General features: G+C 49.2%; 1 protein-coding gene and 1 long non-coding RNA gene across 3 annotated transcripts; both read right to left on the reverse strand.

The window, feature by feature from the left end:
* Positions 1-465: 465 nt before the first annotated feature.
* On the reverse strand, positions 466-4466 carry DNAJC28 (DnaJ heat shock protein family (Hsp40) member C28). Of its 2 annotated transcripts, none has more exons than XM_006104263.3 (2): positions 4379-4466; positions 466-2907 (listed from the first exon to the last, which is right to left on the reverse strand). In XM_006104263.3, exon 2 carries the CDS (start codon positions 2880-2882, stop codon positions 1716-1718), a length of 1167 nt encoding a protein of 388 aa, XP_006104325.1. In that variant the 5' UTR covers positions 2883-2907; positions 4379-4466; the 3' UTR covers positions 466-1715. The 2 variants fall into 2 exon arrangements, with proteins under 2 accessions (XP_006104325.1, XP_006104324.1); XM_006104262.3 differs by having other exon boundaries at positions 4176-4454.
* A 3114-nt stretch (positions 4467-7580) lies between these two features.
* Positions 7581-11297, reverse strand: LOC111823566. The gene is made up of 3 exons (XR_002826619.1): positions 10838-11297; positions 10206-10467; positions 7581-7719 (listed from the first exon to the last, which is right to left on the reverse strand). It is a non-coding gene; the product is annotated as an uncharacterized LOC111823566 (long non-coding RNA).
* Positions 11298-13609: the final 2312 nt, after the last annotated feature.

Below are 13609 nucleotides of genomic sequence, written 5' to 3' on the forward strand. Positions count from 1 at the left end.
GTTGAAAGTGTTCCATATGTCCCCCTTTTTCCCCCCATTGACCCCTTCTAGTTTGCCCCGCCCTAGTGGTTATTATTTTTAGCTGTTTACGTAACAGTGGACCACTGACTAATCATTAAAATTAACTTTATTAACATTTACAAACATAAAGTGTGCTGTGCTGAAATTAAGGATTTACCAGAGTTTTTTGATCATTTCACCTTCCCATTATCCAATATTGAAAATGGTTTCCTTGCTATATGTTCCTTCAATGCAATTGGGTGTCACACATTGAATTCCCTTTTTCGCAAGACTAACAGAATCATCGCCTTTTAAATGTTCTGGAAATTTTATAAAGCTGTATGTTGTACTGTTCACCATTTTGTTTAGAGTAATGCTATCATTCTAGAAGCCAAACAACTCATCAACAAAATAATCACATCCTATAGCAATCAATGCCCCATCTCTAAGCAAAAAGGTCTGAAATTTCCTTTTGAAGATGTAGTTTTAATGATCACGTTTTACAGAATAGCTGTTGTTCACACGTGAGACAGCCCGAGCCACGCTCTGAACCGCATCCAGAACGCAGCGCTCTGGGGTAGGCGAGGACATGACCTGCTCCTTGTGACCACGCCCCAGACCCCTCGGGTTGCCCAATTCTGTGGCCAGAGCACTGACACCTCAGAAAGTCAGATTTTCTTAAAGTGGACGGGACACAACCATCTCACGAAGGTCAAACTCGTGTCATTTGCCAAAGGTACAACATTCAGGCATCTTGTCTTTGTTCACTGAAGGGTTCCTGAGACAGGAAATTCGAGCCCTAAGGCAGGAAACGGAGGTTTTCACGTGGTTGACAAAGGCTCTGGGGCGTCCCATACATGACAGACAGACCTCAGGTACGTTTATGTAAACCTATCATTTCAATCTCTGAGGAGAGATGAAGCCAGAAGTGAAATCTTACGTTTCCGTTGAGCCCAAGGGTTTTTCACTCCTGGAGACCAGAACATGCACTCGAAGCTCTCGGACAGTGGACCCAGGGGTCTATTTCTAGAATAGCTAAGTCACCAGCGTGGCCGGGCCATTTCTGCAGCCAATGGATCGTGGAGTTAGTCAGGAAAAAGTACAACCCAGACATACTTTTTAAAATTCAGGGCCCACAGAGACCTTTATAAAGAAAAGCAGCCACTCCAGAGGCTGATGTCCTCATCTTAACGTTTCCGCCCACAGCGTGTCCCCAAGTCTTACAACAGTTTTGAGCTGTGATAACCCAGCTGCCTACATTCTTGTTTAGGTTTATGACTTTTGATGTTTTTGGTCTGTTGTTGTTGTTGTTGAAGTGCCTGTGTTTGAAGATGGCAAATGGCAACTGGTTTGAAGTTATTCGAGTTTAAATCTGCACTATGATGTTTGGAATACCCTTTATGATTCCCAGCCCAAGTCCCTGTCCTAACGCATCTCACCTGATGACTGGCAATTACACTTGGCAATGGATTAAATTGTTTTCTTAGAGCGTCTCTTCTTTCCTTGCTATTTTCCCAGAGCAAAGCTGGCTGAACATTACTGTGACAGTTTCTCCCAGCTTTCTCCTTACACATCACCAGAGCTGTGGTCAGTTTTGTGAAAAGTAGGGCACACAGTTCTCAAACTCCTGTGTGACAGCCATACACCCCAGCCGCTCTGTGTGATGTCAGTACAACCGAAAAGGATTCGGGGCAGGGCTGTGAACGTAGAAATGGTCAGGCTTTAATGAATTTCCACATATTCGTCCAGTTGAAAAACCCTGTCTTGACTCCAGGTGTTTTCTCCCCTTCGCCCTGATCAATGTTGTTTGGGTTTTTCTCTGTGACTTCCTTGGATTTGATAAAGGTCTCATATATTTCCTGGGCTTTCGAGATTTCTTTCTGGGCATCAAAATGGACTTTTTGCCTGGTGAGGAGGGGAACAATCAAATTAAAATCGTTCACTCGCTTGTTTAGTTTTCTGATGTCTTCTTGAAACTGCTCACAAACTTGGTTCCACTGTTTCTGTTCAGTGGGCGTCATGGGATTCCCCAGTTTTTTCCTGGACACTACAATGGACTCTCGGAGTTGGTCAATAGTACCCTTTATTTCCTTTTGCATTAGGATCCATTCGGGTTGGTATCCGTTATCTATCAATATTCTGTTCAGGTTGTGAGTCATGGGATCAATATATGAACAGCCGGAAAACTTCTGTAGAGGTTTTCCTTTTCCACTGAGGTTATCAAAGTCTCCCCTTGCCATCGACTCCTGAATGAGATCCTCCACTAACCGCTCTATGGCCTGAGTTATCTTTTGTTGTTTAGTCTGTCTCACATCTTTGACAGTTAAGCTTTCAGGGAAGTACTGGCTATGCAGCTTCTGCTTTTGATATTCCATCACTTGCTCAGCGGCACGGTCTGCTCTAAATTGCCTGTATTGCTTCTCTCGTTGACTTGGAGTTCCAAAACCAATACCTTCGAAACTTAAGTAATGCCTGTGTTGGGGTGTTTTATATTTGGAGTTTTCTTCCTCATCCTCTGCGTCTTCGACTTTCTTCTGCCGGGCGTTTGTTTGCTGCATCACGTGGGAAAGCACGTTCCTGTATGCTTCTTCGATCTTTATGAACGTTGCAGAATCCGCCGTGGGAGAGCCACTGTCTGGGTGGTATTGCTTGGCGAGCTTCCGAAAAGATTCCCTGACATCGTCTGCAGAGCATCCTTCTTCCAGATTCAGCCGCCTGTAATATTCTCTCATCTTCTTTGGTGACTTATGAGTTGACATCATTCTGTTTCCAACGACTCCAAGAGATGGGAGCATGTTCATTCGGTTACGAATCATCGCAGCGTTTATCAGACGAGATCTTAAGAGTTGAGCCATCATCACATACAAGGTGTTGACTATCATGCCCAGAGTTCTTCCTAGCAACGGTCTATAAAATGACAACAAGTAAAGGGGAAGAGAGTTGGGTTATCTGCTAATTTCATATGTGCAGCAACAAGGAAGAAATTACAAGCACGCTATGGGCAGTTCTTCCGAAGGCGGCTGACAACATTCTTCTAGCTATTTTTCACTAATGTTAGCAGAGAAATGGAAGTTGATGATGTCTAGCATAAACACATTGTGATATAATCTGGATTCTACTCACTAAGCACAGAATTTTAGAGCAGGTAAGTTCTTAGAGGTCAACTAACCCAGTCTCCTATTTTTAAGAGAAAATGTAAGCCCAGGTGGTTAAGCAGCATAGCCAAGTCGCATAACCAAGCACAGTATGCACAATGGTTAGGGTTAGGGCACACTAGCCTATGGACCAGGAGGTCTGGCGGATTCCCATCAGGGCGCATGCCTGGACTGTGGGCTCAGTCCCCAAGGGGGCAGCCTGCCATTGATTACCTCATCATTGATGTTTCTATCTCTCCCTCTCCCTTCCTCTCTAAAAATCAATACAAATGTATTTTTAAAAAAATGTTTGTCTTGCCCTAAGCGGTTTGGCTCAGTGGATAGAGCATGGGCCTGCAGACTGAAAGGTTTCAGGTTCGATTCCGGTCAAGGGCGTGTACCTTGGTTGCGGGCACATCCCCAGTTGGGGTGCAGGAGGCAGCTGATTGATGTTTCTCTCTCATCGATGTTTCTAACTCTCTATCCCTCTCCCTCTCCCTTCCTCTCTGTAAAAAATCAATAAAATATATTTAAAGAAAGAAAGGAAACGTTTGTCTGGATTCCGCTGGTTATAAGCTCCATCAGCACCGTTGTTTCCTGGCATTTGGCTGCCTCATCATGTCAAGGACAGAGGGGAGCAGAGGGCGAGGCGGGCAGTCTGCAGCGGGGTGACAGCTGGTGGACAGATCGCGCACCAGGCCTCCCATCTCCAGGGCTGGCCAGGATGGAGCTAGCTGCTGCCGGCGGGGAGAGCCGGGGAAAGGGGGGCCCCCCACAGGTGAGCTGCCCGGTGAGCACAGATGGCACGTGGAGAAGAGAGACCGGTGCCGGGAATGGCAGTGCAAGGGCGGCAGTGGCTTAACTCTAAGAGGCATTTTGGTGTACGAACGCCGAACCGGAGCGCCCGGGAACCCCAGCTTTCGGGACAATTGGGGTCCACGGCTTTCAGAGTAGCTGGGAGGTGGTGGTCGTGCCAACGGGGGTCGCTGCGGGGGAGCGTCAGTCCCATCGCGGGACACGCCCCGCCGGGCCCCCACTCACCTTCACCGACGCGGGGAAGGGGCTGCGCGGCTCCCGCCCCCACGCCGCGCCTCCGCGCATGCGCGCGCGCGCCGCCCTTCAGTCCCCGGAGTCTCCGCGCGCGCCGGGGTCCCCTCCGGACCAGACCATGTGCCGCTTCACCCTGAGGGGACCTGAGAGGCGGCGGGGGGCAGAGTCGTACCCAACCGGGACAGGTGTCCTACCTTCCCGGGCTCCCAGGATCTCTCTCAAAACGAATTCTACCCACGAGGACACAGGCAGGACATTTCAGGAGGCCCGGTCCCGCCCCGGGGCGACCTGGCCCACCTCCCCCACACCTCGAGCGGAAGGTGGTCCGGGCGATTGGGATTGTGGGAGATGTAGTTCGCGGGGAAGTGCGCCTGCGCCTACAGTGCGCGAGGTGGGAGGGAGCCGTGGGTGCAGCGGGGCTGTGGGTGCAGCGGCAATGTCGTGGAGTCGGGGCGGAGGTGTGTAGGGCTATTGCGGAGTGTGCAGGGCATAGGTTGGGAGCCCTGAAGTCTTTTTTTGGGGGGGCGGTATTGATTTCAGAGTGGAAGACGGGGGAAAGGCGGGGGGAGGGAGAAACATCAGTGATAAGAGAGACTCATTGATGGGCTGCCTCCTGCATTGTCAGAGATCAAGCCGTAACCCAGGGGTACTGGGAAGCGAACCGTAACCCTCTAGTTCATAGGTCGAGGCTCAACTGCTGAGCCACGGAGGCCCGGCTTGAAGTTTTTTTTTTTTTAATTTATTGATTTTTAGAAAGAGAGAGGGAGAGAGAAAGAACGGAAGGGAGAGAGAAACATTGGTTCGTTGTTCCACTTATTTATGCATTCATTGGTTGCTCCTTGTATGAGCCCTGACCACGGATCCAACCCACAACTTTGGATATGGGGACAGATGCTCTGACCATCTGAGCTACCCGGCCAGGCCTGGGATCCTTGACCTCAGACACTTGTTTTGGGGAGGGAGAGGGAAGACGAGTCCTTTCCCAGAACAGCCTCTTCCTGGCCTGCGGACGGGACACCTGCGCAGAGACCACAAGATCCACCGAGTCCAGAAAGGTGTAGCCGAACCCGGCTGGACAGCTAGCCTTCATCGTTCAGCAAGTACTTACTGAGCAGCTCGCTTAGCCAGGTGTTGGCGCAGGCTGAGGACAGTCGAGGGCAAAGTCAAAACAGGGAACTTACTATGGGCAGGTAGTTAAAACAAGGAAAGAAAAAGAAAGTTGGGAGTCAGACCTGGGCTTAAAATCCTCTTTCTTTCATTCGCTTTTCTCTGTGCCTGATTTTATGTGAGAGGAGAGCACCAATCACTGGTAAACGTGTATTTAGCACTTAGTTTTTGCCAGACCCTGTGCCAAGAGCGTTTACATATAGTCTAGTGATCCTTGCAACAGCCCTTTGAGGTAAATGCTGCTGTTTCCCCTATTTCACATGTAATGAAACAATTGCCCAGACTCACTGAGCTTTTGTGGGAGTTGCACCATTATACGAACCACTTGGCACAGTGCCTCGCACATAAGCAGTATTTTTTATTGTGACCATGTCTCCTAAGAAGAGCCGGAACTAGGTCCTAGCTGTCCTAAGTTCCTGAGTGACAGACAGTATAATAATTTGTTGCCTTCCTTCTAGGTGCACAGAGAAAGCTTTACCAGCTCAAGCAGAGGGGTTTCCTTATAAGCAAACAATGAGCATAAAAGTTTCTACTGGTGGTTACTCTTCCAGTCGATTGTAAGCACAGCATTCAGAAAGCATCAGGGCAGCTGATCAAACACTCAGACTTGTATAGCACTTGGCATTTCACAAAGCTGCCATCACAAATCTCATTTTGATGTTTGCATCTTAAAAGTGACTCATTTAAGTTGTTAAATGGCAAAGCGAGGACTAGAATTGTAAGTCCACTTCTCTTTTCAGAGGATCAGTTTTTTTATTATTATTTTAAATATGTTTTTAATGATTTTAGAGAGAGGAAGGGAGAGGAAGAGAAAGAAATATCCATGTGAGGGAGAAACATCTGTCACTTGCTTCCTGTTTGCACCCTGAGCCAGGGGACGGGGACCTGCAACCTGGGCATGTGCCCCGACTGGGAATCAAACCGGCAACTTTTCGGTGCCTAGGATGATGCGCCATCAACTGAGCCACCCAGCCAGGGTAGGACTAACTTTAAATGAAAGTATGTTGGGTTAGATCAGCAATTTTCAACTGGTGTGCCACGACAATTTTTTAAAACATGCAGTACCTGACTATTTAGTCGGGCACTGACCTCTTTTCCCTTAGATTGTCAAATAAAATAATGACAACAGCCAACATAACGTTAGCCATCCGGTGTGAATGAATCAGAATTATACCTACGTTTCTTCTCAGATCGGCAAAGATATGTTTTTTGGTGTGCTGCAGAATTTTAGTAATTAGTCTATGTGTGCCATGAAATGAAAAACGGTTGAAAATCGATGTTCATGACATTTCCTAGTTTAGAGCATCTTTTTCATAATCCTGTGTTCTCACAATGTGGTTGAGCATTTTGAAACAAAATTTTCCATAAAGAGGATAGACAGCTGGCAAGAATTTAGTTAGCGCATCCAAACCTTTCCTAATGGTGTTGCTGAGCGGGTGGGAAGTAGATGATGCTACTTTAGAAAGTTACTGAAAACCAGACGTCATGACTCTGGTTACATTACATGCGTGTTGGCCGCTGACGGAGCGCGGCACGGGAACACCATGTCTCTTTTGTCCTGGCGGCTGTAATTTCACACTTCGACCAACGCGAGTGAGGGCTCTGTTTTAATTCACCTGTGTCTCATTTTCATTTTCTTTTTTTTAAAAATAATTTTATTGATATTTTACAGAGAGGAAGGGAGAGGAATAGAGAGTTAGAAACATCGATGAGAGAGAAGCATCGATCAGCTGCCTCCTGCACACCCCCCACTGGGGATGTGCCTGCAACCCAGGTACATGCCCTTGACTGGAATCGAACCTGGGACCCTTCAGTCCCCAGGCTGACGCTCTATCCAGTGAGCCAAACCAGCTAGGGCTTCATTTTCTTTTGTTTGCTGGTTCTGTGATAACTGCGAAGAAGTTGGTTTCTTTCGTGTAAGTTGTAGACCACAGTAACCCAAATCACACTTCCCTGAAGAGTGACTTATGGTTCAGGCTGGGTGCTACGAGCGAATGTTGTCCAGTGACCTTTGCAAACAGTATCTCCTGCAGCTACAGTTTTTAGAGTCCCTGTGAAAATGCTTTCCTAGGTGGCATCTGCATTCAGCCGAGGACATTTTCCCATTGATTTTAGAGAGAGTGGAAGGGAGAGGGAGAGACGGGAAAAACATCGATGTGAGAGAGATGCATCGATTGGTGGCCTCCTGCACGAGCCCCGACCAGGGCCTGGGAACCTGCAACCGAAGTACATGCCCTTGATGGGAATCGAACACGGGACCTTTCAGTCCGCAGGCGGACGGACGCTCTATCCACTGAGCCAAACTGGCTAGCGCTGCATTCATTTCTCACTCTGTTTGGTCAGGGAAGAGCTTGGCGTAGACTGTCAGCTTGAAGAGAAAGAAGGTGTAAGTCAGTTTACGTCGTTCAACGAGTGTGAACTAAGGGAGGGAGTCCTGAAGGGAGAAGAGTCACACTCATTTGGGTATTTTCCCCTTTTCCCTCTGCCCAGCCGGCTGGCCAGTTACTGAACTACCCTAAGGTGGTCAGTGAGGGCCACACTCAGGGTTTGGGCATCTTCGTTCATGTAAACTGCCCTTCTGGCCAGGATGTCTGGTTGTCATTTTGGCATTGAATTAATGTGATGAATTATTTGACTGGAGCTGGTCCTTGAAATTATGAATAATGTCTGCCTCTCCCTGATTGCCGGCCGCTAGTGGGAGAACACGTGCACGCAGCTCCCTGGGCACCACGATCTGCATCCTTCCCCACCCCCTTACACTCCCGCCCTGTTGATGGCCGTCGCTGCTTTACAGTGCAGCCCTCCTCGCTTTCCTCACCTCAGAAGCTGTGTCCGGCTCTACTGAGGAGTGACTGACAAATACAAACTCTGTATATTTAAGGTGTACAACTTGATAGTCCGATATACGCATATATTGATACAATCACCACAATCAAGCTAATTAACATACTCATGTAGTTACCATTTTCTTTGTTATTAATCCTCACCCAAGGATATTTTTTCCATTGATTTTTTTTTTAGAGAAAGTGGAAAGGTGTGGGGGGAGATACAGAGAGAGATACATCCATGTGTGATAGACACGGCAATTGGTTGCTTCTCACACACCCCTACGGGGCCTGGGATCGAACCTGCAACTGAGGTACGTGCCCTGATGGGGAATGGAACCGTGACCTCCTAGTTCACAGGTCAGTGCTCAACCACTGAGCCGCCCCAGCCGGCGTGGAGACATTTTTATTGTTACAATTGGGAATTGTTACTGGTGTCCAGTGGGTCGATACCAGGGATGCTGCTCAACACCCTACAATGCACAGGGCAGGACGCCCCACAACAAAGAATTACTGGGCCTCCAATGCCAGCGCTGGGTGCTGAGGTCAGAGACTGCCGTGGCCTTCTCTCTCTGGTTACGCCACCCTGTCTGTGGTATTTCAGATGGCGGCCTAGCAACCTACGACAGCAGGTCTCTTTCAGCCTCACACGTTGCTTAGTGCACTCCAGGAGTTTGTACTATCCCAACTTTCCTCCGAGATAGAAACTCTAAAAGCAAGTAGGCCGTAACCGGTTTGGCTCAGTGGATAGAGCGTTGGCCTGCGGACTTAAGGGTCCCAGGTTTGATTCCAGTCAAGGGCATGTACCTTGGTTGCGGGCACATCCCCAGTAGAGGGTGTGCAGGAGGCAGCTGATTGATGTTTCTCTCTCATGGATGTTTCTGACTCTCTATCCCTCTCCCTTCCTCTCTGTAAAAAAATCAGTAAAATATATTTTTTAAAAAAAGCAAGTAGAAGCTTTAGCCTCTTCCCTTGCCCCCTGGCTGGACACACCCTTGGTCACCTAAATAATAAAAGGCCTTCTGAAGTGAGAGGCAACAAGCATTCTATTTAATACTAGAGGCCCGGTGCACGAAATTTGTGCACAGGGGTGGAGGGCGGGTATCCCTCAGCTCAGCCTGTGTCCTCTCGCAATCTGGGGCCCCTCAGGGGATGTCAGGCCTAAACCGGCAGTTGGACATTCCTCTCGCAATCTGGGACGCTGCATGCACCAGTGACCATACTTTTCATCCAGGTGAAAGGCATCTTGCTGCTGTATGGGCAGCTACATATTTTTGCCCTGATTACAAAAAGTAGTACATAACATGATCCTTCTGGGGCAGTAGTACCATTTCCCCATCTTATGGGTGGAAAAACTGAAGCAGAGAGAAGTTAAGTAATTGGCTTTGTCATACAGTTATAAGTGTCAGGATCAGGGCTGACCACATGTGCAAGCCAGAGTCCATGCATGTCATCGCTGCATCATCCTGTTTTTTCAGTGTTAGAGTAGCCTTGCCAGGTTTTAATTTCTAAATCTAAGAGACTGTTCCCAATATATAAGGTAGGGTCCTTAGGCCTGGCTGGCGACTAGGGCCATCTGTGGGGCGACCGCTTTGGCTGGCAGCCTGGTGCCACCTGCTGGCTGGCCCCGCCCTCCCATCGCCTCCGGTCGCTGGTCAGTGGTCAGTGCGTGTCATAGCGACTGGTCGTTCTGCCAGTCATTCCGCCGTTTGGTCGGTTTGCATATTAGGGTTTTATTATATAGGATTAAAAAAGAAAGAGAATAGCTGTTTGGGGAAACCCCAGGAGGACTCAGATCAGGAGAGGGAGGCCAGGGGCAGTTGGGGGAAAGGGAGGGAACAACGGCATCCTTAGAACCAGCATTTCTGTGGGTTCAGATAAGGCAACATAGTAGCCTAACTCTCAACAATGTACTTAATTTCCAGGTCACTAGTCCTCAGCCCTCAGTCTTATCTGCTTTCTTGTTGTCCTTGCAAACAGTTCTTTGGGACACAGTGTTGCTTCAGGCCCAGAGCAAAGGTTAGTTTACCATTTTGGAAGGTTGGAGGCATGAGACTGCCCGGCGGCGCCTCCGGGGCAGCTCCATTTTAAAGCGACTCCTTTTATGATTATTTTCACACCCTGTTCCGCTGGCCTGGCTTTGGGTCACTCCTCCTTCAGGGCCATCGCACCACAGTGATGTTTGCATTTAGGGGGGCGTGAGCCTCCACGTGCAAGATTTGATCTCTCTCCTTAGGCCAGGCTTTCATTACAGTAGAGTACAGGTGGGCTCAGAAGTTAGCATTTTGTGCCTTTTTTTTTGTTTGTTTAGAGAGAGAATGGAAGGGAGAGGGAGAGTTAGAAACGTTGATGATGAGAGAGAGCCATTGATTAGCTGCCTCCTGCACATGCCCTGACCAGGGTGGGGATCAAGCCCACACCCAGGCATGTGCCCTTGACCAGAATCAAACCTGGGACCCTTCAGTCCGCAGGTCGACGCTTTATCCACTGAGCCAAACCGGCCAGGGCAGGAGTTAGCATTTGTAATAAGTTCACTTGGTCTCTAAGAGGAAGGAAGAAGCTCACTGCCCTCCCTGAAGCACCCTCCCCTCAGCGGCACCCCTCCTTCCCTGCCCTGTGTGTTGCCCCTTCTTTCTCGGCTGCTCTGCCTGCTGCTCTCACCTGCTGACTCGTGGCGGGGCTGCGGGCTCTGTCTGTTCACTGTGATGGCCTTCATCATCCCTGGCCAGCCGCTCAGTTCCATCCTGAAGCGAAGGCCCCGGAGTGGGATGAAGGTAGTCGGTATGGGAATCCCTAAATGTGTGCAAGGAAGTCCCGCCGATCTTTGACCATCATTCTTCCCTCTCTTTGCGAGAGACAGGCACACCTTTCCCTCATCCCTAGTCCCACCAGGTCCTGCCAGCAGCCGCAGGCACCAGGGCGCAGCTGGAAGGCGGGCTTGCTGGGGACGCCGAGGAAGGACACCCTTTCTGAGATGGAGCGTTCCCCACACTGAGCTTTCCACGAAGCGGCAGGCGGCCGAATGGGCTGGTCAGCTGAATATGTGGAGTGATGTCGTGATGGAGCTGCTTGTCTCTGCATGTCGCTGAGGCAAAGGAACTGTGCGACAGTTCTGCAACAAAACTGCTTAAAACTATTTATTTATTGCAGAGAGGAAGGGAGAGGGAGGGAGAAACATCAGTGATGAGAGAATCATCAGTCAGCTGCCTCCCGCACCCCCCACTGGGGATGGAGCCCGCAACCCAGGCCTGTGCCCTGACCAGGAATCAAACCAGGACCTCCTGGTTCATAGGTTGATCCTCAACCACTGAGCCACACCGGCTGGGCCAAAACTACTTCTTAAATGCAGTCGGACTTTCAGTTCCACCAATATTTCAACTTATGAATCTGTTTTGTAACGTGAAATAGACCCGAACGTTAAAATCCCCGGCTTTCATGGTAGCGCTGAGCACAGGTGGGCTCGGGAGGCAGCGTCTGAACGAGCTCACCCGCGAGGATGGCCAGGCTCACAGGTGGAGGACCCGAGAGTTAGGACTGCGGCTCAGACGGGGTTTAAAATGCGCTGTCAGCCCTAACCGGTTTGGCTCAATGGATGGAGTGTCGGCCTGCAGACTGGAGGGTCCCGGGTTCAATTCCGGTCAAGGGCATGTACCTTGGTTGCGGGCACGTCCCCAGTAGGGGGTGTGCAGGAGGCAGCTGATCGATATTTCTAACTCTCTATCCCTCTCCTTTCCTCTCTGTAAAAAATCAATAAAATATATTTTAAAAAAAAATGCGCTGTCACCATCATGAAGTCCTGTCTGTGTCCACCTAAGTGAGTTCATGTGCTGCCTGCGGAACATTACCATGTAAGTTCGATGTAATTTATAAGATTACACGTAATCTTGATGTGCTCCAAATCCATGAATTAATTGTTTTCCAGTGACAGAGGGATTGTACCTCTTTTTTGGGGAAGTTTTATTGAGATGGAAGTCACGTGCCACACAACTCACCCTTTCAGTCCAGTGGCTTCAGGCAATGTTCATGGGGTAATGAGAATTCCTATCTCGCTCTCTCCCTCCCCCGCTTCCTCTCTGAAATCAAGAAAAATATATTTAAAAAACACCTTTTAAAAAAGTTTTTTTTATTGATTTCAGAGCGAAAGGGAGAGGAAGATATAGAAACATCAATGATGAGAGGGAATCATCTCATTGGCTGCCTCCTGCATTTCCCCTATTGGGGATTAAGCCTACAACCTGGGCACGTGCCCTTGACCAGAATCCAACCCGGGACCCTTCAGTCCCCAGGCGGACCCTCTATCCACTGAGCCAAGTCAGCTAGGACAGAAGCTGGGTTTTATGTGTCTTCTTGAACCCCCTGCTGTTGCATCATCACTTCAGCTGTGGGACCAAACCTTTGTCCCAGGGCCGGGGGGTGGGGGCTGCCGAGCTTGGCACCCACAGTCAGGTGAGCGGCAGTGTGACTGTCTGACCCCGGCTGAGGATAGGTGGGTGACCTAAACATGGCCAATCAGATGGCCCTGCCTGGGACTTTAAGGCTGTATGATCGATCCAGAGATACAGGCGACCAGAGTGTGTGGCCTATATTTTTAGAAAAGAACTTATTGACCAAAGCAAAAACACGCTCATGACAGAGCAACAAGGGCATAGAAGCAACAGGCTGGGCTGCTCTGGCTCCCCGAGAAGTCAGAGAAAAGGGGGCCTTGGGGTCAGGGTCCGGGTGAGCCCAGGACCAGTTGCTGCTGCCCACTGCTCCCCTGGTTGCAAGTCTCCTGGGGTCCCTTGGAGGTTAGGAGATGCACGCCTGTGGGAGAAGGGAAGGGTGTGGGCATGCTCCCTGCAGGGAGCACTCACCAGAGTGCGTTTGGTTATGGGGCAGCCACAGGCTGAGCGCCCACGGGAAGTGGAGTCTGTAGGGCCCTTGCCAGCCTCTCCCTGGGGCATGATTTGGGCTATTTCTGGCCACTTAGCACGGAGAGAGCTAAGGAGAATAGTAATGAGTGACTAGCAACACATTATTAAGCATAGTATAACTAAACACTACTATATTGTACGTGAGTTATTTAAAAGTTTATACAGCAGTTAAAAGTAGTAAAAATATTGCCCTGACCAGGTGGCTCAGGTGGCTGGAGCATTGTGTCCGTGTGCCAAAAGGGTGCGGTTTGATTCCCAGTCAGGGCAAATACTAGGTTGCAAGTTCAATCTCTGGTGTGTGTGTGTGGTATGTGGTGTACAGGAAGCAACCGATTGATGTTTATCTCGCACATCAATCAAAACATATCCTTGGGTAAGGATTTAAAAATTGTAGTAAAAAATTGAGAAGGAATATTTAGATGAAATCTCTCTTGGAACATTCCCCTTTAGGACATTTGGAACTCACACCTGAACCCTCTCTGTGTGTAACCTCAGGGCTCATTGATGCTGGGGACCTCCC

The sequence above is a fragment of the Myotis lucifugus genome, unplaced genomic scaffold, assembly GCF_000147115.1.
Source record: "Myotis lucifugus unplaced genomic scaffold, Myoluc2.0 scaffold_557, whole genome shotgun sequence".
NCBI classification, from domain to species: Eukaryota; Metazoa; Chordata; class Mammalia; order Chiroptera; family Vespertilionidae; genus Myotis; species Myotis lucifugus.

What these genes read in the sequence shown, in the direction of transcription:
- DNAJC28 (XM_006104263.3), bottom strand. Translation starts at nt 2,882, where the DNA reads ATGATAGTCAACACCTTGTATGTGATGATGGCTCAACTCTTAAGATCT.